At 45.4% G+C, this 26,987-nt stretch overlaps 2 protein-coding genes across 2 annotated transcripts; both read left to right on the top strand.

Moving 5' to 3' along the window:
- The first annotated feature begins 10,407 nt into the window (after positions 1-10,407).
- On the top strand, positions 10,408-10,965 carry LOC141027496 (protein DETOXIFICATION 16-like). The gene has a single exon (XM_073504553.1). The coding sequence runs from the start codon at positions 10,408-10,410 to the stop codon at positions 10,963-10,965; it is 558 nt and encodes a 185-aa protein (XP_073360654.1).
- Positions 10,966-15,359: 4,394 nt separating this feature from the next.
- Positions 15,360-17,604, top strand: LOC109785244 (protein DETOXIFICATION 16). Its single transcript, XM_020343850.4, has 7 exons — positions 15,360-16,217; positions 16,377-16,463; positions 16,545-16,601; positions 16,689-16,927; positions 17,012-17,130; positions 17,233-17,319; positions 17,400-17,604. Exons 1-7 carry the CDS (start codon positions 15,430-15,432, stop codon positions 17,448-17,450), a joined length of 1,428 nt encoding a protein of 475 aa, XP_020199439.1. The 5' UTR covers positions 15,360-15,429; the 3' UTR covers positions 17,451-17,604.
- Positions 17,605-26,987: the final 9,383 nt, after the last annotated feature.

Below are 26,987 nucleotides of genomic sequence, written 5' to 3'. Positions count from 1 at the left end.
CAATGAGTCCTTGGATGTTCTTGCCTCGTCCTACAGGTATACATGCTGGCCAATTGGCCGTCATTTCTGCATACTCTTGTTACCTACTCCCTCCGTCCGGAAATACTTGTCATCAAAATGAATAAAAGGAGATGCATGTAGATGTATTTTAGTTCTAGATACATAATTTTTTGTTCATTTTGATGACAAGTATTTTCGGACGGAGGGAGTACTTCATTGAAATCTAATTAAAAATCTAGGATTTTGAGTTTGGGTTATATATGATCAAGACATGCATGCTAGCCATTCATTGACAAATTTTTTAGTTCGACTGCTTACTTTACAACCCAATGATGTGTGTTTGTCCAACTATGTGGTGCACCTGTAAATTTGTTGTGGGACATGCTTGATCCTCCATAATTGTTTTACAAAGTGTAATTTTTTCTGATGAGTATTAGATGTGTTTGCTTCGGGTTCCACGACTGGAGGAGAATGCTGTGCAATATCCATGTTCGTAATTACGACTGTAGTTAGTTAGTTCTGCACCAAGCACCATCTTATCACTGTGTCTATGCATGCGAACCCCCCCCCCCCCCCCCCCCCCCTACTGCCTCCTCCATAGTTGTCGTCCATAGTTCAAGTTTGAACTAAAACCCTGACAAGAATTATGGAATGGAGGGAGTACAAAATTCTTCTTGGCAAGAAACTCAAATCACAATTTCCTCGGATATATATTACTAGAGATCTACTATTTTTATGTCACTTAATAACCAGGTTAGCCAAACCTAGTTATGACGAGACTGATAGATATTCCTCTTGTGGTTTTATTTCCATTACAATTTTTCTATTGTCATGTTTTATTTGCATTGTGTCAGGTAATTATCTCCCACGTTCATGCATGTGTGGCCAATTCATAGTGGCGGTGAGTTGAGGTCACTTTTTGTGAACAAGGGATTGCTCAATACATACCAAGCGGATAAATACAAATAGACTAATTTGTTTGTTGTGCTGAACAATTGTCCCCGACACCTTCCTCCTAGCTGAATATGGATGCTGAAGTTAGATGGAGTGTGGTGAGCGCGATCTCCACCCGCACTGAAATGAGTTGGTAAAGGTCGCGTATCATAAATAACAATGACAGATCCATGCACTCAAAGCTTTAGAGACAACAACTGAAATGGTAAATAGCTGCAAGTCTGCAAAATTGCTGTTGATGTTATCTTGCACCTTGGTTACGGAGTAAATTCAGAGCGAAACAATGGAACGCCACCAGGTTGCAAAGCACCAATAACTGGACATTTTCATACCGTACCAGTCACTAGGTAATGAACTCTGCGGCGTGAGTTCCCGCCATTGCCGCTCTCAAGGAAGTCGCTGGCGAGCATGGGCAGGACCATCTCGCTCTCATGGCTACTTAGGTGGATCCCGAGCACTCTGCGGCATGAGTCCCCGCCACTGCCGCTCTTAAGAAAGATGCTGGCAAGCATGGGCAGGTCCATCTCGCTCTTGTGGCTACTTCGATGGATCCCGGGCACTCTGCGGCTCCTCCTCTCCTCACCTGTAGCCAGTGATCGGCTGCTAGTGACTTGGCAACCCCAGACAAGCACCTCCCATGGTGCTCCCACCGCACTCATCCCCGTAATGTGGTTCCCCCAACACCGCAAACCATGACTCCGACGGACTCCCTCCATCCTTCGCCGGGGGTGTGTACATGCATGCGGCAATCTGGCAGCAAGACGCCTCGTGATGGTGAAGGGTGATCGTCCTTTGTCGCGACGCCCGGCTGCCGTGGGGCGGTGGTGACAGCGAGGTCGATGCTTGGGCAGTGGCGGAGCCAGCTCGGCCGGCGAGCCGGGGCAAAGTACACGGAGCTGTTGTCTATCAGTTGTTTGCCCCTATAAAATAGTGACCAGCTCTTCATTTACTGCTATAATTCAAATGAGAAGGCATAGGTGAGCCTGGGCAGCTGCCCCGGGTAGCCGGGAGGTGGCTCCGCCACTGTGCTTGGGTGCAGGCAGAAGACAACTAAGGCAGGGGCCGGCTGGCAATGGTCAACCACCGCTACAAACCTAGCGAGCAGCGTTGCTCGCTGCAGGCTCCGATGTCGGAAACGGTGTGAGATGGGGAAGCCAAATGAATCATCTTGGATAGAAAAGGGATGATATGAAATTCCTATTCTATCCCCATTCTATTTTTAAGGGAGGCTGGCTCTTGAGGGTTTATACAGTGAACTACCCAATACAGTGGCGGAGCCAGCCAACTCATGGAGCCGGGGCAATGCCTATGTACAGTGACGTTGTACAGCCCCTTGTAATTAGTGATACTAATCATGGTTTATGTGTACTACTTAGTGGAGAATGGCCGGAGCAGCCCGGGCAGCTGCCTGGGGTCGCCGGGAGGTAGCTCCGCCGCTGACCCAATATACCCTTGAAGCCAGAATATACTACCGGAATTCTGATGTAGTATTGTTGTATTTGGGCCATTAACTCATGAAAATAAATGGTCCACAAAGACATGATGTTTTTCTTTGCGGGGGGAAAGGTTATTGAATTAATTAAACTGGACGAAGCCGATCCATTGCACAAATGCTTACAACCGTCTCAGGACCTGATCGTAACCAGTTCATTCCAATTCAACTCTCCCTATCTTAGCTACTTCATAGCTAACTTGGTTACTTTCATGTCGGATGGAATATGCACTAAAACCTCTCTGTCGCTGTTCATCATTGACAAGATCTTCTCCAAAGACTTGATGTGTTGTAACAGTGCTTGTCGATGTCACTAATTCCATGCATTGAAAGTAATAATGTAGAGTAGATGCACCGCACGACGTTTAGTAGGTACAAGTTGATATTTTCCTAATGCCCAAAAATCAACATATTTGTTATAGTTTGAGTGTGTTCCCAGCGTATGTTCTTATTGCCTCAACTTTAACAAAAGCAAAAAATGGACTATATCTTGGGTACCATACAGGAAGCTTACTTGAGATAAAATAAGCATTCCCGCAAGAAAAGGATAGTATATGCTTAACACACTAGATAGGTATAGACGGGACGCATATATATGGATGGAAACTTGATGGGAAGGTTAGAGAAATTACACAGGGTGCTAACTCATTGACAAGGTGTGGATGTTGTGTAGTATTTAAGACGAGTGATTGGCTTGCTATTCTATTTTTATAAATTGTAGAAGTTTGTTGGAGTTTGCACATCCACTTTTCAACCAAGTGAGCTTGTTGTACTTGGATGGATACTAAGACCATATATAAAGTATGAACAAAAGTATACGATAAACTGGATCTATTAGGACTTACTATGTTGCGTCAAGAGTTTTCTGAAATCAATATATATTGCTTTTCACAAACCCGGATGGTTCTCGTCTTGAATTCTTTCCATCGCTCACATGATTTTCTTTCATGTAATTTTGGCCCGCCGCATAACGTATTTTTGGAAAATAAGTGACAAGAACAAAACTTCATTTTCAGTAGACGGGGTCGTTCTAACCGTGGCTTTTGTGTCCTTCCAAGTATTGCACCGGAATATTGTGATGGGTACACTTGAACAGCAATATCAAAGAGAACGATAGGGCCATCATCCCAATGGCTGGACGAAAAAGGAACCCAGCAAATACGGCCCAACATTCATGTGTTTGAATCTCCGTGATGCATATGCAATGCAACAAACTAGCTACGTACTCCATGACCAAGCTTGCATCTCTCCTATTCTTCAAAACTTCGCTTCCTCCGAGCTCAGATGGAACCAACGAGTTTATTCATTCCACTGAGCTCAAGCCCAAAATTCCTTGCCTACCAGCCGATTGGTCACAAGGCTAGTTGGGCTCACTCATTGTTTGCTTCCCCTTGAAACATGCATGGTCTGGGGATTTGTCCAGTAAGTACAAGTAGGGTCTTGTCTATCTGGAGTCGCTACGTATGTATTAAATGAACTTGAATATAGAAAGATGTATTTTAGGGCAGTGTATGTCTAACTTCCCTTCAGACTATATATGCCCGTACATATCTTCCCGGTGGTGCAGGTGCTTTCGTACACTTTTCTTTGTTGCAAACACACTGGGAGAGGCGTGGGTTCCTCGTATAACAGAAAGGAGATACTTCCTGTTGTGCTCAGACTTTGTTTTAACACATCTTGAGCTTGGACTTTGGTCGCTGGAAGAATTGGATGTCATGATAAGAACGAAAGTATGACCGGAACTGCACACTGCGGACAGGCTCTGAACTGTGTATAGATCAACAGGGGACTCCGATTACTATTGGTTCTAGTATCTATTTCCTATCACTGTCTACACCTGCTTCTCGTCTAGTCAGCTTCATCGAGCAATGGTGCAGACTAGACCCACTGCTAGAAATCAGCCAGCTGCAAGCTGACCTTCTCCTAATGACTCCCAAGTCTAACGGATTTGTAATGGTACGTGTGTGCGTTTGTGACACAATGTTTGTTTTATATTTCCTTGGAACCTGACTTCAACAAACCAAAATTACGGGGGTCGTCTCAAGTACTGTCCATAGTGGCTCACTCGCTGAAGATAACCGCCATAGACCTACTTTTTTTAAGGGGGATATACTAATATGAAGTAGATACCAATTACATCTAGTCTCTGCACCAACAAGATGCTTAAGAACATTCAGGATGCACACAGCCAAAAAAGAAAATAAAAATAGAAAAAATGAAGAAGAAAAGACTCTGCCACGGTGATCATTCACCCACAGTAGCAGCACTCTAACCGCCACCAAAGACAACACCCACACTAGAAAGAAGGTTCTCCAAAAGCAACGCCTCCAGGAAGGAAACAATGCACAAGCGTTGTCGTTGCTCGATCAAAGATCGTATGTTTTCACCCTGGAGAAAGACCGTGTTCCCAAAACAATGCCTTCAACAAGGCCACTGCCAGGCACAATCAACAAAGGACGGACCTTGGGTTTTTACCCAGGAAATCGAACTTGGTACTCAAAGGAGTACCACCAACAAAGAAGTCCTCCAATGCTGCCGTCTCCACTAGCGGAGGCTACTACTACAAGTCATGGACCACCAGGCTCACAGGAACTCGTGCCCGGTCTAGTGTGGAACATATCCTGCAAGCCAAGTCTGAACAACTACCTGTGAAGCAAAGTCCTCATCGCATCCAAGACCCCGCCTTTGCCACTTGCAGGTCCTTCAATCACGCCACGGCCTTCTCCGCATATGTTGATCCCTTGAAAATCTTGGTGTAGTCATGTACCAAGGTGTCAACAAAGACAGAGCTTTGTGATACCCTGGTGAAGCTAGTTATGCTAACGCTGCGGGTGCACATGACCAACCCCTATGCAATCAAAGTGTCCAAAGAGCGCCATATACGCCAGTCCTTGTTTTAATTCGAACGAGAAGTCCATAACTCGCCGATGGCCAGATCAAAGAGGAGTGATCACATGTAGAATTGCGACTTCAGATGAAGACCACTACAGCCACCGCTTGACCGATTATTTTACGGACATGAAATCCCAAGATCAACCATATATCGATTCCCACCTCCGGCTGAAGGAGGAAGCCGCCACCCGGGTGCCCAACTGATGCGGGCGAAGCCATAGACCATCGATGCCACGCACAGGAAACAACAGGGTGCGAGACCAGGGCCCACTAGGCCCATAAGGGAGTAGATCAAGTCCGCCCCACCGCCGCCACCAGGCACCATCGCAGCAGCAGGAGTGGGAGCGGACGCTACCACTGCTACGCACGGCCACAACTAGTAGAAGCCCCCCTCCACCACCACGTCACGCGGGCTTTGCCCGGCGGCGACGGAGGGATGGGAGGGGGAGAGGGAGTGGTCCTAGGGCGCGGGCAGGGGAAGCCCCGGTGCGACGTGGTGCCGCCGCATGGGGTGTCGTCGGGGAAGGGTTAGGTTGGGGGGGAGGGGGTTCGGGGAACCGGCATAGACTAGCTTCTTGCATATATATACCTAGACGGATGGGAGCTATGTGTTCCACACTGGATAGGAGGGTGATGGTGTGCAGGTGTAGTACTGAATGTAGCTATTGACTTGCTATATTTTTTGTTAAATGAAGTGCATTTTTTTTGTGAGATTGTGTATCCAGTCTTCCAGCCAAATGAGGTTGCTACATTTGGCAACATATTAAGCTCGAAGATAAAATGAATATGCAAGAAACTGACTTCAGTTAGCCACGAGTCATGTGTGGATCTTCAGAAGTCAATATACCACGTCATGTTCTACATTGAATCTACTCGATTAAGAAGAACAAAGGAAACATAATGTGGCCATGCAATATGAACATCTATAGAAGTGACCACCCGGTGGATGATATGAAGATGTTTACTACAATAATGACGTGGTTCTGCTTCATTGACTTGTACCACTTGTAACAAAACAACATAAGCTTCACTGACTTCTAACATAAGCTCTCATATCTTGCTCATGTATAGCTTTCTTGATTGGAGACATTGTTTTTTTCTAAAGTCTTTCCATATAGAGAAATTTCATGCAAAATTTGTTTGGTAATCCAGTTAATTATATAATAATATCATGATATCATATAAAGGTTGGAAGTAGTAGATACTTGAGTATCGAAATGTTATTTAAAAAATATTTAACGAATATGGCTATTAGTTATCTAGGAAAACAGGGTAAAAGCCTTGTTTTTTTGATTTTATTATATCCAGAAAAGCAATGAAACCACAGTGGCATACCATCGCTATCAGAATGAAGAAGAGTGTGGCAAGAAAAGGGTGGTGCAACCATGCACTATGCTTTAAAAAGCGAGTTCACCATGTGGTGCCATGTGTACGCTCAAGGGGACGCTGAGCGGAGGCTCACACCATGGTCGGGCCTAATGGTAGCGGCTACTCCATCTGGTATAGCGTACATCGGCAACCACAAGGCACCTGACCCACTATAGCTTTACCATTGTGAAAAGACAATTGAACTATCATCGGCGGAAGTAGCTATCCACCTCTTCCACTGCTAAATATCGTGCTTATGGTGATGCTAGTGGCCCCACGAGCTCGATGCCATCCACCGGCAGCATTTGCATTCTCACACGACAATGACACCAGCAGATTCACACATTCCAACTAGAGTAACCGGGTTGCCATGACGTCTCAACTTTGTGGGGAATCCCAAAGATATAAAAAAATCTAGCAAGTGTGCCTCCTACAATTTTGGATCGACCATTCTGCTGTGCGGCAATGCAGTATCAATTAGGGCTGCACACAACTGGGCACATCGATGTGCGCAGGTGCAGCAAGCAAATCATTGATCGTGTGGTTGAGTGTTTGAAACAATCAAACAATCATGCGTGTCCACGCTGTACTGCCAAGGGAAACTTTGGTTTACTCTGGCTTCAATAATCTCTCGCCATCTCTCTACATGATGTGCATAACAGACTAGATGTGCCACATGGGATCCAGTTGGTACAAGCTGATCTGTTCCTAATGCCTCCCAAATCTAACAAGTTTATGACAGTTTGCATGTGTGTCACGACACATGTTTCGAATTTCCCTCCATTCAACTGCAACGAAATGAAAAAATGGGAGAATTTTCTTGAGCAGTACTATCCATGGTATAACAATCACACTTGGGAGAAATGGCGTATATGTAACTTGGTTTTAATATTCTTTTGGCTAGCTAATTAATCATTGTGATGGCCGTGGTGAATGGGAACTGCTCTCTAGCTGATCACTATAAGTCTCGGTGGAGGGGAGCTTATATATATATGCACCCACCACTGATTGGGGTAGGAAGAGAATAAGTTATAATAACTCAGTGTAGAGGTGAAGGGTGTGTAAGCACCAAAAATGAGTTATTAAGCTGTAGTACTTCTTTCATAAATTACTAGTGGTTTGGATGAATTTGTACATTCACTCATCCAATTAAGTGGTAATAACTCATGACAAGGTGAACAGTGCGCAACATTAATATGAGTAATCATATTGCTATCCTTCTGTATAAATCCTACAAGTTTGGATGAAGTTTATGGTGGTAGCTGCCTGGTGTCATCTGAAATGGTTTGCTCGCCCAAGGAATATGGAGGCCTTAGCTAGGTGCATATTCTGTTTCTCCTCAATCAGGCTTTGCGAGTGTGCTGGAAGTGGTTGGAGAAGGTGGGGGATGATAAGCCATGGGCTGGGCTTTCTATCTCTGTCACGCAGGAAGCGGAAGCAATTTTGTGCGCTGGCCTTTGATGCACGTTGGGAAAGGTGAGACGTTGCTCTTCTGGTCAGATTTCTGGCTCCACGGTCATAGTATGGCGCAGCTCACTCCAAATTTGATAAATTTCCTGAAGGTTGTTGCTCATTCTTGTACTGTTGCGGAAGCCTTGCACGACAACACATTGCTCAAATATGTAAAAGGCACACCATCCGTTCCCACCATTGTGGAATTTCTTGATCTGTGTGCTGAGGTTCAGCAGATTCGGTTGGGGTGTGGGAGGATCTATTCACCTGGAGGGTCACCTCCAAAGGGAAGTACTCGGCCAAATCTACGTACATTACATTCTACCTCGTATGTCATCCCATGTGCTCATGAGCTTTGGAGGTCTTGGGAACCGCTCGAGTTGAAGGTCTTTGACTTGCTTACCCTATGCTACCGTCTCAAGACCATAGACAAACTCACGACGAGGTAGTTTTAGCATCCTCCATGCTGCCCTCTTTGCGCTCTGGAGCTGGAGAGCCTACAACACATGCTCCTAGGTTGTACCTTCACTCGAGAGGTCTAGTACCATGTTCTCCTCGTCGTGTATCTCTACCGTTCTACTCCTATTAGCCACAAGGACCTTGCTAAATAGTAGTCCAATCTCTCCATTGTGGTTCTAACGTGTAGCTGCCCGCTGGTAAACTCCTTCATGATCCTAACGTCTCGGTTCATTTGGTTGGATCAAAATATTGTGTATTCGATAAGGCAGCGACCTTGCCCTTGTCGGTTGTCTACAAGATTCGGGCAGAGTTGTCGATGTGGAAGCTTGCTCGTACGGGCACGGTGGGAGTCCAGGAATCTTTTTTACCCTATCTTGCTTGAGCAATCGTTTGTGATTGGATCCTAGCCATGTAAATATGTTTGTCACTCTGGGTTTTATTCTCCCCATCTTAATACAAAACACACACGATCATCTATTCTTGAAAAAAGATTTGGATAGTTTTTACATCCATAACATCCATAAATGCCAACGGTCAGGATGGGCTCATTGCCCGCGCGCGAGATGGCAGCCCCCTACGGCAAACTTGATGTCATTAGCCATTTGTTCTGGTGTCCACAACATCTGCGCTCTCTGCTTGCTCTCTTGTAAGAGTGGTTGGGTAACCTCGAAGTATAAGGGTGAAGTAACTTAGCAATAAGTATTTCCCTCAGTAGAAAACATAGGTTTATCGAACCAGAAAGAGTTCATCCAACAAACAAAGTCACTAGTGCCTGCACATAAAACACAAAGCAAGCTTGTCCCCAACACGTCAAAGGTTGTCAAGCTTCTGATCTTGCTAGTTACAAGATTAAATTGCACGGTATGATAGAAATTGACAGATAGATAAAATAAAAGAAACGGTACAACATGGTAAAGTGTGTTGATGAGGTTTTTACTAAAGCAAAGTAGACCTCCGGGGCCATAGGTTCACTAGTTGCATCTCTTCAACCATAACGGTATAGTGGCGTAAACAAATTAAAGTTGAATAACGATTGAATTGTAATATTTATATTTATGATTATGATCGGTCATGGTATAACCTCATATAGTCATTACGTCCGTGATATGGCGTGTTGGGCCGTGCTCCTTGTTCGCGTGAATGAAAACTGGTGTGGGCGGACGAAATGCGTCGGCCCTTGTAATTGCCATTAAATTAGGGAGCATAGTGGAGTAAAAGATATATATTTTAGAGTTTGCATAGGGCCTCAGATCTTTTTGTCGGCTCGGCACTGCCCCTGCAACCGAATAAGACTAGCTCTTGGCTTCCTAGTTTGTGTGAGATTTGATGGGCCGTGGACTCGTGGTAGTTAGTGAGGCTAGCAATGCAAATTGCCTGGTGCGACAGACATGATATGCTCGATCTGGTTTGACCCAAACAGCAACCGAAAATATTTCTTTTGACGGCTCGCCACTTGACAATATGAAATACAATTCTCCCAGCAAGAAAATGATACTAGGATGTAAGACATGTTTAGCAGACCATGTTTGGAGGATCTCCTCTGGAATACATGGAAAAGGAATCAAACTACCATACTTTTTCTTCAGGGAAAAAGAATCAAACCATCATACTAGCTTGCTCTTGGAAGCATCCTAGTAAGAACAACGCCCACCATACTCTATTAATCTATGGGTTGCTTTGATTAGTTAATGCTTGCAAACGACTGTAGAAAATGATATCGACAAATGTAACAACGTCTAGGCAGCGCCCACTTCTCATCTACTGAAGCACGTAAACTGAAGCTGAGAAGAATGCAGAAGCCGAACTTGGACGAGCAGCTCCTGCTAGAACCCGTGGAGAGGAGCGATCATGTGGCGGTGCTGGAGGAGGCGAAGCGACTGCTGCGGCTGGCCGGGCCGCTGGCGGCGGGCGGCATCCTCCGGTCCGCGCTGCAACTGGTGTCCGTGATGTTCGTGGGCCACCTCGGCGAGCTTCTCCTCGCCGGCGCCTCGCTCGCGACCTCCCTCGCGAACCTAACCGGCCTCAGCTTGCTGGTGGGCATGTCGAGCTCCCTGGACACGCTGTGCAGGCAGGCGCTCGGCGCGCGGCAATACCACCTCGGCTTCTACAAGCAACGGGCGACGGTGGTGCTTGAGCTCGCCTGCGTCCCCATTGCTCTCGTCTGGGCCAGCACCGCCAAGATCCTCCTACTCCTCGGCCAGGACGCGGCCATCCTAATCACTGCCGAGGCCGGCGCCTACGCGCGGTGGCTCCTCCCGGCCCTTGTCTCGTACGTCCCTCTCGTGTGCCACATCCGCTTCCTGCAGTCGTGGTGCCCGTCATGGTCAGCTCCGCTGTCACGGCGCTGAATCACATCCTCATCTGCTGGGCAAGAAGGTCGGTTGCAATTTCTCGTTCACATACCTCCTAAAAATATCTATGTCAATTTGATGGGCATAATTGTCATAAACACGAAATGTAACAAATAGTTATAAATGAGAATATACCACATCCGGATCATAAACCGGACGAGGGCCAACGGGGACACATATCAAAACAATACCACTATGTATAACAAACAACATACGAGTAAGAAAAATTATACAAGTAACTATCTAAGTCACACGAACATGATTTTTTTAATAAAAAGGATAAGAATAAGAGGCTCACCAAGGTGGTGCCGGCGACGGGACGGTGTGGGCGATCGACGGTGGTTACGACTGGGACAAGAAGGCACTAAGTAAACCACACCTACATATGCAAACTTAGAAGTTAATTTGAGCTCAAATTGCATATAAATCAAATAAACTACCACATATAGTTACTCCCAAACTAAAACCCACAAATCATTATACTTATAGAGCATTGCAAAAGCTAATCTACCAATGAGAGATGAAAGGATAAAGTTGCTAACCTTTGTGAACACTTGGATGAATGGGGTGCCTTCAAATGTTGGACAAATTTTGGCAAAAATGAAGGTGAGATCGAGCAAGAGGGGAAGAAACAGAGGAGAGAAAACAGAAAAAACAGAGGGCTTCGGCTCGGGATGGATGAAGCACTATATATATAGTGATTTCTTTAGTCCCAGTTGGTTATACAAATCGGGACTAAAGGTGCACCTCTAGTCCCGGTTTGTAACACGAACCGGGACTAAATGTGCTCGTTGGGGCCAAGCCTGACACAAGCCTGCCACCACCCCTTGGTTTGTGGCACGAGCAGGGACTAGAGGCACGCCACAAACGGGGATTAATGATGCCCGCCCCCTAGCCATTGGAACCGGGACTAATGGTCACATTAGTACCGGGCCGTTATCAAATCGGGACTAATGGGGCTCACGTAAAGTCGTTTTTCTACTAGTGATACATGATCGCTGCCTTGAATATCGACATAACTCTGCGCTTTTCTATCAATTGCCCAACAGTAATTTGTTTACCCACCGTATGTTTTTTGTTCGAGAGAGAAGCCTCTAGTGAAAACTATGGCCCCCCGAGTCTACTTTTATCACATATAAAATCCAACAATACCTTGCGGCAATTTACTTGCCGTTATTTTATTTTGTATTTTACTTTATCTATCTGTCACTACGAGATTTGATCCTTGCAAACAATAGTTGTGTATTCGATAATGCAACGGCCTTTCCCTTGTCGGTAGCTCACAAAATTCGTGCAGAGTTGTCGATGTGGAAGCTTGCTCATGCATGCACGGTGGGAGTCCAGGGATCTTTTTTACCCTATCTTGGTGAACTTGAGAAATCACTTGTGATTGGATCCTAGCCATCTAAATATGTTTGTCACTCTGGTTTTTGTTCTCCCCATCTCAATACAAAAAGCATATGTGGTCACGTGTTTTTGAAAAAAGATTGGATAGTTTTTAGATCCATCCACCTTACTAAATGAGCTTCTGTCATGGCAAAAGAGTAAGACAACCGAGACATGCCTACGGTCAGGATGGGCTCATTGTCAGCGCATGAGACGGCAGCCCCCTACGGAAAACATGATGTCCATGGCCATTTTGTTCCGGTTTCCACAACATCTGCACTTTTTGTTCTCCCATAAGAGCGGTTTAGTAATCACAAAGTATAAGAGTGAAGTAACCTAGCAATAAGTATTTTCCTCAGTAGAGAATCTAGGTTTATCGAACCAGGAACAGTTCTTCCAACAAAGAAAGTCACAAGTGCCAGCACATAAAACACAAAACAAATTTGTCCCCAACACGTCAAGAAGGCTGTCAAGCTTCTTGCCTTGCTAGTTACAAGATTAAATTGCATGGTATAGTAGAAATTGATAGATGGATAAAATAAAAGAAATGGTGTAGCAAGGTAAAGTATTTTTTATGAGGTTTTCAGTAAAGCAAAGGAGACCCTCAGGCCATAGGTTCACTAGTGGCATCTCTTCAAGCATAAATGCGTAGTGTGGTAAACAAATTAAAGTTGGACAGCGATTAAATTGTAATATTTATATTTATGAATATGATCATTCATGGTATAATATCATGCAGTCATTACGTCCATGACGCGTTGGGCTGTCTTGTTTGTCCACGTAGACGAAAACTGGCTCGGGCGGACAAAATGTGTTGGGCCCTTGGACTTGCAATTAAATTAGGGTCATAGTGGAGTAAAAGATACAATATATATTTTAGAGTTTGCATAGGGCCTAAGATCTTTTTGCCGGCTCGGCACTGCACCTACAACCGAAGAAGAGTTACTCTTGGCTTCTTAGTCTGTGAGATTTGATGGGGTCGTGGACTCGTGTTAGCTAGTGAGGTTAACAATGTGAACTTCCTGGTGCGACACACGTAATACGCTCGATATGAATAACTGGGAGGCACACCAAACCCTAGCCGCCACCGTCACAGATCTCTCGTTCCACCTCTTCGCCGCCGTCGGAGGACGCTGCAGGCGAAGCGGCCGACGATGGCGGCGGGGACCTTGCTCGTGGCATGGGTGGCCCGCAGGCATGGCGGTGAGCTTCTCATGGACAGCGACGGCGGCACAACGGCGTTGGTGATCAGATCTGACATGGACGGCTCTGGCTGTCCCCTTCATCGTCGGCAGGGTCATGGGTTCTTGGGCGCGGCGCAGCGAGCATGTGTGGCGGCTGTTCTTCAGATCTGCTGGGAGTTGCGCTGGCCTGCACGGCAGAGAATGGCGGCGGCGATCCTCGGCTTCTGCAGTGCTACTGGTCCGGGCGTGTGGTTCCTGCGCTCCAGATCCGTGCTGGCGGGGTGTGCATGGACCGCGGTGGCTGGATCTAGGCAAGGGCGCAAGGCGGGCTGGACGTGGAGTTGTTGCTGTTGCTGGTTGTTCCGGTCTAGTACACATCCACGTCCTGGAATTCATGCGAGTGCTATCTGAAGGCTAGCTTTGCACTTCAGTGCATCGGGCTAGCAGAATCTTCGCCGTCCTCTTGCACTGCATGACACCTGAAGAAAATTTTTCAGCCCTGTGTTGCTCTTCGTGACTCGAGCGGTGCGTGCATGCTGACGCCCCCAGCCCCCTCTCCTCCATGCATCCTGTCCTAGTCGCTGCCTGTGTTCGTTGGGCAAAGCCCTCGCGGTGGTTGGCGGCAGGCTGCCGCATTGACGACGTTCACCATGGTTGCACATGGGAAAGAAGCGTCGGTTCTGGTGGGTCTGTGTACCGCGTTGGTGACCTCGCTATGAATTGCAGGGGCCATCGGAAGCTTCTTGTGAGGGTTTCATTCTCTAGACCCGGTGGTTGGCTTTGGCGATGAAAGACAAACTATGGACGGCGGCTTGATGCAAAGGGGAGGTTGTGTAGCGGCGGCGATTACACATCACATCGCACGTAGCTACTGGGATCGAGAAAAAGTGGCGGCGACAACACATGGCCGACGTTGATGGTGGTGCTACTTGAGCACCCGGTCTTGAGCACTGGGGTGAAAGCCTAGGTTTGACCCGAGTTGGTTATACCTGGCAATATCGATGCTTTACGTCGTTACCTTGTTGAAGGCATTGCTCGGATATGCTTAGACTGGTTCTTCAAGGTGAAAACCTAGATTCTGGCCTTAGGTGGTTGGATCCTGTGATGGCGGCGATTGAGCACCGCTCCCTTCCTGAAGGAGTTGCTGTTGAAGAACCTCCTCGTTCATGTGGTATCATGAGATAGTTGGTGCAGATATGGTCATTGTTGTAGTTTATTGATCGTGGATCTAATTGCTTTTTTTTTCTCGTCATGCATAGCTTTGGTCTTATATGACTTTGCTATTTGTTGGCGTGTTTTATGTATGCGTGTGTCGGTGTCGGCTGTGTGCATACTAGTTATGCAGAGGCCCGGTGTGTGTTCATTATGTTTGTATCCTCTTGATGCTCCATTTTGAGCCAATAAAATGCACCCTTTATCGAAAATGGATAACTCAAGTAGCAACCGACAATATTTCTTTCGACGGCTCACCACTTCACAATATGAAATACAACTCTCCCAGCAAGAAAATGATACTAGTATGTAGCACATGTTTAGCAGACTTCGTTTGGAGGATCTCCCCTGGAATACATGGAAAAAGAATCAGACGACCATCAGCTTGCTCTTGGAAGCATCCTAGTAAGAAGAACAACACTCACCATACTTTGTGAATCTATGACTTACTTTGATTAGTTAATTCCACCGAAAGCCAAAGTGGCTACCAAGTTGCATTCCGCATTGTCCTTTTTTCCACGGAAAGTTACATTTCACATTGTCTGTTGTTGTTTGGGTTTACTTGCACCAACATCTAATGCTTGGAAACGACTGTAGAAAATGATCTCCACAAATGTAACAATGTCTACTCACCGCCCAGTTCTCATCTGCTGAAGCTAGTAAACTAGAGCTCACAAGAATGCAGAAGCCAAGCGTGGACGACCAGCCCCTGCTCGGACCCGTGGAGAGGAGCGAGCATGTGGCGGCGTTGGAGGAGGCGAAGCGGCTGCTGCGGCTGGCCGGGCCGCTGGCGGCGGGCGGCATCCTCCGGTCCGCGCTGCAGCTGGTGTCCGTGATGTTCGTGGGCCACCTCGGCGAGCTTCCCCTCGCCGGAGCCTCGCTCGCCACCTCCCTCGCCAACGTGACCGGCTTCAGCTTGCTGGTGGGCATGTCGAGCGCCCTGGACACGCTCTGCGGGCAGGCGTTCGGCGCGCGGCAGTACCACCTTCTCGGCCTCTACAAGCAACGGGCGATGGTGGTGCTGGCGCTCGCCTGCGTCCCCATCGCCCTCGTCTGGGCCAACACCGCCCAGATCCTCCTGCTCCTCGGCCAGGATGCGGCCATCGCTGCCGAAGCCGGCGCCTACGCGCGGTGGCTCCTCCCGGCCCTTGTCCCGTACGTCCCTCTTGTGTGTCAAATCCGCTTCTTGCAGACGCAGAGCATCGTTGTGCCGGTCATGGTCAGCTCCGCCGTCACGGCGCTGAACCACATCCTCGTGTGCTGGGCGCTGGTGCATAAGGTGGGCATGGGGAGCAAAGGCGCCGCGCTGGCCAGCACCGTCTCCTACTCCACAAACCTGGCCATACTGTGCCTGTACTCGAGGCTCTCAGGCGCCTGCAAGAGGACGTGGACTGGGTTCTCCATGGAGGCCTTCAAGGAGCTGCGCCAGTTCGGCGAGATTGCCGTGCCTTCCGCCATGATGGTTTGGTGAGACGAGTCTTCCTGATCTAGCTTCTCCACGTATTGGCTGCATGCATCGTCCAGATGCAGAGGCCAGGTGTCTTCCTCCTTTTCCAAAGAAAAAGATTCTTCATATATGCATTTTTTTTTGAGAAATGAAAAATTATTTGTTTTTGACATGTGCAGCTTGGAATGGTGGTCGTTTGAACTGCTTGTGCTGCTGTCTGGTCTTCTGCCTAATCCTAAGCTCGAAACCTCGGTATTGTCGATATGGTAATCAAATCAAGACCACTTTTTGCAATACACAATTCACCAATTTATCTTCTCTAAGTTGTTCATTACTGGATTCTGCAGTCTTAATACGGGCGCTCTTATGTTCACGGTGCCATCCGGTCTCTGCGCAGCCATCAGGTGCCGTGAAACTCACAAACAAAATGTGGAATGCTGTATACATATATGCTAATTGGTGTCTCTGCTTTTCCTGCATATACAATACAGCACACGCGTTTCCAACGAACTTGGTGCTGGTAGGCCTCAGGTAGCGAGGCTGGCAACTAGAGTGGTCATATGCATGGCCATGTTTGCAGGCTCAGTGATCTCCATCACAATGATTTTGCTACGCAAATCTTGGGGTTACATGTACAGCAACGAGGAGGAAGTCGTGACATACATTGCCAGGATGATACCTGTCCTTGGCGTATCTTTCTTCATTGATGGAATCCACACTTCTCTTTCAGGTAACATGAGTGAAATTCCCACATTGCCACGCATTTACTACAATCTGGAACATGGTGACATGCTTTTTTATCTGGACATCACAGGTGTGCTATATGGATGTGGTGAGCAGAAGATTGGTGCACGGGTCAATCTCGCCGCATTCTACTTGGCAGGCATCCCCTTGGCCGTGTTGCTTGCATTCGTCCTGCATTTGAATGGAATGGTATGTACTATATATGTATATTATGACAGCATGAATTTAACATTTCACTGGCCACATGAATAGAGCATGCCTGAAATAACAAAATTGTTGTGGTTCCAATAGGGGCTTTGGCTTGGCATCGTTTGCGGCAGCCTCACTAAGCTTGTGTTGCTTGTGTGGATCGTAGTTTCTATAAACTGGGAGAATGAGGTAAGAGCTTGCAATTTGCGCACCACCATAAAGATTTCGTTTTGGAGAGCAATGCGTGACCCTTCTTTATTTGGTTTCAGTCTATTAAGGCAAAAGACATGGTGTTAGGAACTTCTCTTCTGGTTGCATGAAGAACATTTCGGCGGACCGGGAACTGATTAAAATTGTTATATATGTGTAGCTAGGCCGTTTTGCCATTCTGAAAAAATTACAGGCACATATAGGGATGTATACTACATATCATTCTGCCATGAGCTACACAAAAATAAATCATCATTTTCTTCATGATTTTTTTGTAGACAACATCAAAATGTATTTCATCATCAAAATTTTCAAAGATGAAGTATACATCACTATATATATGTGTGTGTATTTTCCAGATCTTTTTGAAACTGTAAAAATTGACTCTTGAATTTTCCAGAATTTCAAGTTATATTGAGCCCAGGATCAAACTCTCACCGTTTATTTCCTATCGAGCGATCCTTATATGCCCCGTGTTTGGTTTTTGTGCACGCGGGGGGGGGGGGGGGGGGGGGGGGTTGCGACATTCGGCAAAGAACGCGCATTTTTTTTTCGAAAAGGAGGATGACCCCCGGCCTCTGCATCTGGGAGATGCATACGGCACTTTATTAATTATTCTCGAGGACCTTACAAAGTATTACAGACAATATTCCTGAATCCACCATCTCGGCAACATATGCCGCTACTCTTATCCATATGATGAAGGGATGCTAGTTGGGCCACTACCCAAACCACTCACCTAAACCTAACATCAAAAGCCGGCAGCCCCAGCCGAGCCACATACCGGGTCTGGGGCACAATCCGGTCAGACACACTCTTGTGTCGTTGCAGCCATCTTCCACAGGTCCGTCTTCAGAATATATTGAGTCTTCTACCTTGTGAAGGCCACTCCGCCATCGACGTCACCATGACGCCAGACAGCTACCTCCTCCTGCGCGAGTCCATCTCCGCACATCGGGCGCCAAGTCTCCACTGCACCATGCCGCCGAGACCTGCTGCCATCAATGTTTAAGATGAAGCACCGCTCCGCAAAGAACGCGCATTACCGGGTGTAATTTGTTTGAATAGTTCTTCTTGTGGGACACTTGTTAAACAACATATATGCAAGTGCCCATGAATTTACACTCGGCACATGGCCAAACACTGAGCGACTTGGCCGTTTTTCATGTAGATCATTGTGCTAGTTCAAGTAATTGCCAATGGAATTTATAAATTAGTCTAATAATGTTCAATTTATCGACTACAGACTTTAAAAGTAGGCGAAATATAGAAGCAGAAAATTTGTTCGTAATGTTGACAGTGCCCTTTAGCCATCTTCCCACTAAATCCCAACTTCTTCGTCCATGTCTTCATCCTCACGTTTGATATTTGTGCCCATCTGATGTTTCCAAAGGGCTTCATAAAAAAGCCTTGGCGCATCCTACTCCAATATACGCTTCTCTTCTTCTTCATTTGAATTAATCATCTTTTTATCATCCTCGTTTCCATCCGCTAGCTTCCGCTTTCCCACTGGTATGTTTTGTAAATTCCATGTGTTTTCTGGTCATCCATGGAGGAAAGTCTTTTGAGCCTGAACCATCGCTCGTGCCAGACTGATCTGCACCACGAGGCAATAATATTCCAACTTCAAGCTCCGTCTCGGCCGGGCGACACGTAACAGCCATGTTCTCTACCCTTTGGATTTGCGCCTGTAATGGCCCCAGCTGCTCGTAATGGCCCCAACCGTATAAAGTTTAACACCTCTTGCAAAAATTCAGAGCTATATTGCAAGCTACCTTCCTTGCATCGATTTGGCTGGAAGGAACAACATGCTACCTACTCCCTCCGATCAGAAATAGCTTTTTTTTGTTGGACTACTCCACATACAGATAATCTCTATTTCTTTCAGTAATAAGTGGATTGAACATTTGTTCCATGAAAAGTGCTCCGATTTCAGAAACATAATACTAGGAAGAGCGAGACAACAAATGCGGTAGTGAGACGCAGTGTGCCAGTCCATCAGATCTATCATATTGACCATACACACAGCCTGGGGCAAAACAACAAATGCGGCAGGCCACGGTGTCACATGGGCTGGGCTTCTTTACTTTGATGTGTCGTTAGTCTGATTCATTTGTTACATTACTTCCGGCTATTAGCACACATTGTGTACAGTTGAAATCGGTGATGTACCACGAGAATAGCTTCAGCAGCAAGTTGTGCCTCCCAAATCTAACATGTTCAAGACAGTTCACGTGTGGCACGACACATGTGTCGTATTTCCCTCCGCTTGACTTCATCAAAATGAAAACGAGAGAAGTTTTCTTCGGGAGTACTATCCATGGTATTGCTATAGAATAGTCCTATATATAACTTCATTTAGTCTTCTTCTGCCGTTAACGACCGAAATAAACAATGGTGTATGGGAGCTATACTTTGCCTAACTAATCACTCTAGACCACGGTGGAGGGAAGCTATATATATATATATGCACCCACGAGGCCACCATTGATGGAACTAGGAAGAGAATATCTCCCATAAATATGTCTCCCGTAATTTCTCACACGTACGACAAACAACCTTACAACCTTACAGCACGTTTGCATTACTCCATGCATGGTCATAATGAGTATGTATTCATACTCCTAGTGCACAAAGTCATAAACCTTTAATTGTAGCTATCTCTATACAACTGCAAATTGGTCACTATTTCGGGGTGCTGCGCATCTGGGAGCTAAAAATCCGTGTCCCTTTGTGTTAAAAGGTAGATTTTTTTATATATGAGTAAAATGCATGGTAGTTTTTTTATATGAGTAAACGGTAGATTTTTAAAGACTTCCTCAACAAACTTTCAAAAGGTCAAGATTTTTTTTGAAAATCAACCAATTTAAAATTGGAACCGGTGCAGAATTGGATTTCATGATAAAAAGTAGGGCACCTTCGCGTGCTGCTAACTTGTGGTTACTTTCTGAATGCCTTCCAAGCTGTCAGAATGAACATGTCATCTTTCATTCTATCTTCTTCACCTTAAGCGATGTGTTACCTTTTCCACTCTAACTTTTAGAAAGCTGAAAGGAAGAATAGTCTCTGAAACTATTTTCACAAAAAATGAGTACCAACTTTTATAAACTTTGGGAAGAAGTTTCAAAATTTTGAAATAAAAACTTCACAATGTTTGAACCAAATTTCAGGATGTTGAGTTCTCTAGTAGTCAAGGTAACCTTTCAGAAAGTCTTGGCACATAGGTTTAAAAACTTGTTCAACCAACATTGAAAATATTAAGCTCGGTCTTTCAAACATATGAGTAAAGCTACAAAAAATTTCCATAATTTACGCATAATCAAATTTCAGAGATATTTTGACAAATCTCTTGAGCATCCAACAAATTCCAGTGAGATTTTACATAAAAATTCAAACATGTTTCAACAAAACTCATAGAACTTCTATGACAAAATCCAGAATGACTTGACACAGAAAAATCTGAATCGGGCACATGCTCCTCATCCTCACGAAAACCCAACCTTCACCATATGATGCACTAGCATGTCCCATCATGGTCGGCAATTGATGCACTCATGGAGCAAACATTGGCTCGCCATGCTCGGGTGCGCCATGGGAGAGGTGCAGGTGTGGCAACATGCCCAGAGCTATTGGTGACTTTAGTTGTGGTAGAAAAGGCTAGGGTGACTCGTTCCTCATGTGCTCTCCATGTCTCCATCTTATGCCCATGGTGAATGTCTCAGGCAAGTTTTCGGATTGTTTGAGAGGATACAAGGAAATGTGTGGCTGGTAGTACCATGGGAGAAAAGGTTGCGTTTTGCATTTCATGGAGGCAAATCATTGTATGCCGATGGCGTGGGTAGGTAACCATGCTGAGAGAGAGAGAGAGAGATTGCTCACAAGTTTTAAGTTTTAGTTTTTGAAACATTGGATTTTGTAGTTCGCTCGTACCAAGTTCGGGCAGTAGAAACTTAACGAAGCTTTAAAAACTCATAAAAATGTACTCAAAATGAATCTTATTTGAAATCCCTTGTCACAAGAAACACAAATTCACAAAACGAAACTTAACTTGGACCTTTGGTCCAAAACATATAAAACGTTAAAAATCAAAAAAGAAAGGATAAATCAGGTCGATGCCTCGTTCCCTGTGTGCCACGAATCCCCTCGCAATTGGAGATCATATTTTGAGAATCAAATGGCATAGTTGCACAGTGTACAAATATCATAGTTGCTGGTCATACTTGATATGCAACCATAAATTGGCTAGTCAGTGTGTTGGCAAACCTCAAAACCAAACCTTGCCAAAACATTAGCTACTTATGTCGACACTAGCAAGTCAATTTGGTAGGCAAGCAATTGGCAACTAATATTTTGTACTTTCTCTGACAAACATAAATGTACCAGACAAATTTGATATGTAGTATCGTTAAACATGGATATTTTAGTCACCGTTGACCAAGATTTTGTTTACCAGTCGAAATTTCAAAATTTTCCATGGTTACCGCGTATTTCCGTGCCCCTCGGTAAATCCCCATACCAAGCAAAAAATACCAATTTTTTGAATTTGAAAGCTCAATTTATAGTGAAGTACGTAGGATCTAATTAATGCCATGAGAGTTGGTTCTGACGTGTTATTAGCAACCTAATTTCTGTTTTGAGAGGTCTTTGGTTCGAATGTTTGTTCATTCACTTATTTGAATTCAAAATTCAACTATGAAATTCGTTCGAAATATTCTCGGTATTCCTCGGTAACCGTGGTAACCACATTTACCAGTCCCCCTCGGTAAAATTGCCCCATTCAGTAACCAAAACCATGTCGTTGACTCTAGAATTTCTTGTGGAAACCATTCTCACTGCCCGTCACAACAATGAAGGTGCAAGTTGATTTATACCAATTAATGGCTCCTAAATCTACCATATTGGTCATAGTTAGTGTCACTACAAGAAAAAGTGATATCTATAACGGATTTTCTATAATGTTAATTAGGCATTAAGAATAGATGGTTCCGTTGCCTGTAACGTGGCAGCCCTTCTGCAAGCTTGTTGCCATGCACACTGCCTGGTGCCAGTGTCCCCACGCCCACAGCACAGCGGATTCACACACGCTGGCTGCAGTGACCAAACCACCGTCACCAAACTGCATTTGCAACTCTCCACGTGCACACTGTTTCCATTCCATGAAACCTCGATGCCTTTGCCGGGAGTCCCAATGAATCTAGCAAGTGTTCGTCCTTAGAGTTCGGAATCAATTGTTCCACTATGTGAGGAGCCAGAATCGATCGACATCGTGGTTGAAGACGACTAGGCACATCAACTTGTGGCTCTGCGGCGATCGTGTCATCCACCATGGGGTTGAGTGTTAGAAACCATAATGTGTGTACACCTTGTATGACCTAATGGGACTCTGATTTACTCTGCCTTCAATGATCTCTAGCCATGTCTCTTATTGATGTACAGAGTTGTGTACATGGACCACGGGAAGTCGCAAAAGGACAACCTGATATGTTCCTAATGCCACCCAAATCCAACATGTTTGTGACAGTTTGTGTGTGTTCATGAAACATGTTCCATATTTCCTCCACACGTCTTCAACAAAATGAAAATGAGTGGAATTACTTGAGGACTACTATCCACGGGAGCTATCTCACTTGGGAGAAATGTCCTATATATATGTAGCTTTATTTAGTCTTCCTCGGGGAATGAACCTCAGGAAGTGGGAGCTATACTCTGGCTAGTTGGTCACTATAAACCACGGTGGAATAGAGCTACATATAGACACCAGCATTGGTAGGAGCTCGGGTGATAATAACTTGTGACAAGGCGAATGGTGTGTAGCATTGATGAAAATGAGATATTAACTTGCTACACTTATTTAATAAATCGTACAGGTTTAGATGAGTTTGGACATCCAGTAGTCCAATAAAGTGAGCTTCTATCACATCCTTGCGGAAACAAGATGTAACAAATGTTAGGGCATCCAGCGGTGCGTGCAGTCTGGATGTTCCCATCAGTAGCGTGTGACGCCACCTGCATGTAAGTGCATCTAGTGCCCCTTAGTGATTTTGGTGTATTGAAGACTTATAGGTTAAGGGACTAATGTGTTTATGAGTGTACACATGACTATAAGTCTATGAGGAGTTTGATATTTACAGAGAAAGTCGACCCCTAAAAATGAAGTTCTTCGACTGAAGACTTTGGATTTCTGAAGACTTTCTGAAGACTTTGAAAGTGAAGAAATTGGTGTGACCTTGAAGACTTGATATTCATTCGAGGAACATGAAGCGTGAAGACTTTTATTTTCGTAGTTTCATTTTTCTCTTTCTTGAGTCATAGGAAACACCGTACTGTTAAAGGGGGTTGAGGAAATACTAAGGAAAAATTTCCAAGTGATGCTCAACTCAAAATCCTACACCTACCAATCCCTTCGAGTGAAGCCATTGGAAATCTCATACAGTTCAGTCATATCCTTTAGTGACAGAGACGAAGTTCTTCTGGTCTCTGAGGAATTTGTTCTGACTGAGGAGTTAGGAATTAGCCAGTGCGGATTGCCTACACAGTGAGGAACATGATAGCACTGAGGAATTTGAGCCTTAAAATTCTGACCGTTGCTGTGCTACGCGCCAGCTGTCCCAAAATATCTACCAACCTAACGATCATATCATTGAAAGGCATTTATGTCTTGTCATGTCGGGCTGCTCCCTAGGCTATAAATAGCCGCCCCCTTCAACCACTAGCTGGTTGGCTGTTTCGAGAGAAACTGACACTTGTCATTTGAGAGCATCCCATCCTCCGAGGACTTTGAGCGAAAATCATCGAGTGAGGAAAACCAAACCAAAACACCTACAAACCCAAAGTGATTGAGCATCACTGAAGAGATTGATCCTGCGTGGATCCGACGCTTGTTACCTCTGAAGACTGTGCTTCTTCTAGACGGTTAGGCGTCATGCACTACAAAAAAATACACTTCCGTGATGATACGTGTTCGTCACAGTAGGTCGCGTTTTTTGTCATGCATGTACATCCATGAAAAATTTATGACAGAATCAAGATAGTCATACCTGTGCTGTCGTAGAAGTGTTTCATGACATTACCAAAATTATCATCACAGAAGTGTCCACTTCCATGACGATAAATCGCGCGTCACAGAAGTGCTTTCGTCAAGGGTGACCGACACGTGGCATCCACTGTAACGGAACGCCGTTAAGCTATCGGGTCGAGTTTTGGATCCGATAACCTGTTAACAGCCCCGACCAATGGGGATTTTCCACGTGTAAAATCATCATTGGCTAGAGGAAACACGTGTCGGCTCATCGCTGGGACAGATGCCATCCACTTATTGGACAAAAGGCGCCTATGATACGTCGACACGTGGCACGACCCAACAGAGGCCCATTCCTGTGAAAAGGCCGGCCCGTTTGACTTGGTCAAAAGGTGGCGGGCCGGCCCATGGAAAGCCTGTTAACGGCCTGTTCGCATATAGCCCATTTACAGCCCACTAACCCAAGGCCCGTTACACCCTATTCGAATTAGGCCCAGTAGCGTCATCTGGGCAATCCAATATGATTCCAGCCCGTTTTCACTTCTGGCCCATGTATGGCCCATGACGTCTTTCGGCCCATATGAGGCCCTATGTAACTCTTGGCCTATTAACGGCCCGTGGTGAAACTGGTCCGTAATGAACAGTGTATCACTTTACACCCATTAACGGCCCGTGGTGAAACTGGCCCGTAAAGAACAGTGTATCACTTTATACCCATTAACGACCCGTTATTCCGTTGGGCCGTTTCCAGCCCATATTATCTTTCAGCCTTCTCAGAGCCCATTTATTCTTGGGATATTTGCAGCATTCGTTTACTTACGGCCCGTTACTGTAATTTTCTGCTTGTGGGCCAAATTCAGCCCGTGGTTACAGTCGGCCCGTTTGTGGTCCGTTAATACGTTGGGTCATTTCCATAGCGTCATCAAATACGGCCTATTAACGATGGCCCGTTATGGTCGGCCCATGAACGGACGATTCCAACTCTAGCCCATTTACGGCCAGAATGCGGTCTGTTTGGCCCATGTTTGGCCAATCGATCATACGGCCCGTATAAGGCCCATTGATGATACGGCCCGTAGAAGGCCCATTGTTTCTACGGCCCGTAGAAGGCCCACTGTTTCTACGGCCCGTAGAAGGCCCACTGTTTCTATGGCCCGTAGAAGGCCCACTGTTTCTACGACCCGTAGAAGGCCCACTGTTTCTATGGCCCGTAGGAGGCCCAGTGTCACTACACTAAATATTAGCCCATGGTTATTGTGGCCTAGTTTTAAAAAATAGGTTATTGCAGCCACTAGCAAACCGCAGAAAAAGAACTGCACTGACTACAAGCAAACAAATAAACAAGATAACAAGGAAATAAATAAGCAAGCAACTTACACTAGGCTTTCACGGCTATTACACATATTACATCCACTGGGCATCAAAGTTCGCCACCAGTGCAAATATAGGGAACACAACAGCATATAAACGCCGCACCAAAACAAGTCCAGAACTGGAACCACTTCAGAAGAGCTCAAGAAACAATATCCTGGGTACCCATAATGCTGGCAAGATGTTTAGCAAGCTTATTAACTTTCTCTTGTTTGGCGCTTAAGTCCTCCAGCGCTTGCTGTTGCACCAGAAAGTATGCCTCTGAATTATGCAGGGACTTCCTCAGTCCTTCGGCTTCCTGTCGCATAACATCTGATCGATGTCTTTCAACTTGAAGTTGAGACTCAAGAAGCCGAACTATTCAGGCAACGAGTTCGAAGAGCTGGTGCCAGCAGTGGTAGCCAGTAACTCGAACACTACATCAAGACATGACTTTGGGGTTGTCTCATTGTCTTCAATATAGTTTTTATCAGCTTTCTTGGAGACCAACAGGGATGTCTCACTATCTTGAACCTTATCTTCATTACTTCCTTTACCATTGCATAACAGGGTACTCTTCTCCAATATTTTATCCGCGTTCTAAAAGAGAAACAAACAAACACATCTCAGGTTTACAATGTAGTATATGAAACTCATTTTGGTAAACCAGTTCAGTAGTAAGGTGGACAGGATAACAGCATGAAACAAACATATATCTATGTAGTATGGTCACTGTATGGTCTTTATCATTCTAGTTTATGTTGCCAAATCAAGATAGATATAGTTCGAATCATATCTATTTAAGACAAAGCAGCATAGACAGAATATAAGTGTGGGAAACTACACAGCAATAACAACACTTGTAATGTGCATGGCATGAGAACATAACTGTTTATTCAATTGAAACTGAAATCAACATAGAGCAAGTTACAACAGCAAACAGCCAAACACGTTGAAGAAACAGGTTTAAAACATACCTATTGCGCCATGGGAGTTTCAATTGCATCCTTCAAATTTGAAATTAGTTGGTATTAGTAAATACAGTGATGCAAGAGCAAAGTAGTATGAACCATAGCTACGGAACCTGACCTGAGAACAATTCTTCTTCTGCTTTAAGCGTTGACTTCGGGTTTGGAGTGGTGGTCCTTGTGATTTGGGCACTGCAGTTGCCTTACTAACTGCTCGTGTTTGGGTGCTTTGTGGTGGAGACGGTGCTGTGTCAACGGGAACTGGGTGTCTATCTGCTGGGGTTGGGGTTAGAAGGGGTGTAGCTGGTTCT

Source organism: Aegilops tauschii, chromosome 7 (assembly GCF_002575655.3).
Source record: "Aegilops tauschii subsp. strangulata cultivar AL8/78 chromosome 7, Aet v6.0, whole genome shotgun sequence".
Taxonomy (NCBI): domain Eukaryota; kingdom Viridiplantae; phylum Streptophyta; class Magnoliopsida; order Poales; family Poaceae; genus Aegilops; species Aegilops tauschii.
Note: the sequence above shows the minus strand (reverse complement) of the source record. Positions and strands in the feature narration are given on the sequence as shown.

Bases quoted from the DNA above. Each gene is read 5' to 3' on its own strand.
- LOC141027496 (XM_073504553.1), top strand. From the start codon at position 10,408: ATGCAGAAGCCGAACTTGGACGAGCAGCTCCTGCTAGAACCCGTGGAG.
- LOC109785244 (XM_020343850.4), top strand. From the start codon at position 15,430: ATGCAGAAGCCAAGCGTGGACGACCAGCCCCTGCTCGGACCCGTGGAG. The intron at 16,218-16,376 runs GTGAGACGAGTC...TGACATGTGCAG, and splicing joins CCTTCCGCCATGATGGTTTG to CTTGGAATGGTGGTCGTTTG. The intron at 16,928-17,011 runs GTAACATGAGTG...TGGACATCACAG, and splicing joins AATCCACACTTCTCTTTCAG to GTGTGCTATATGGATGTGGT.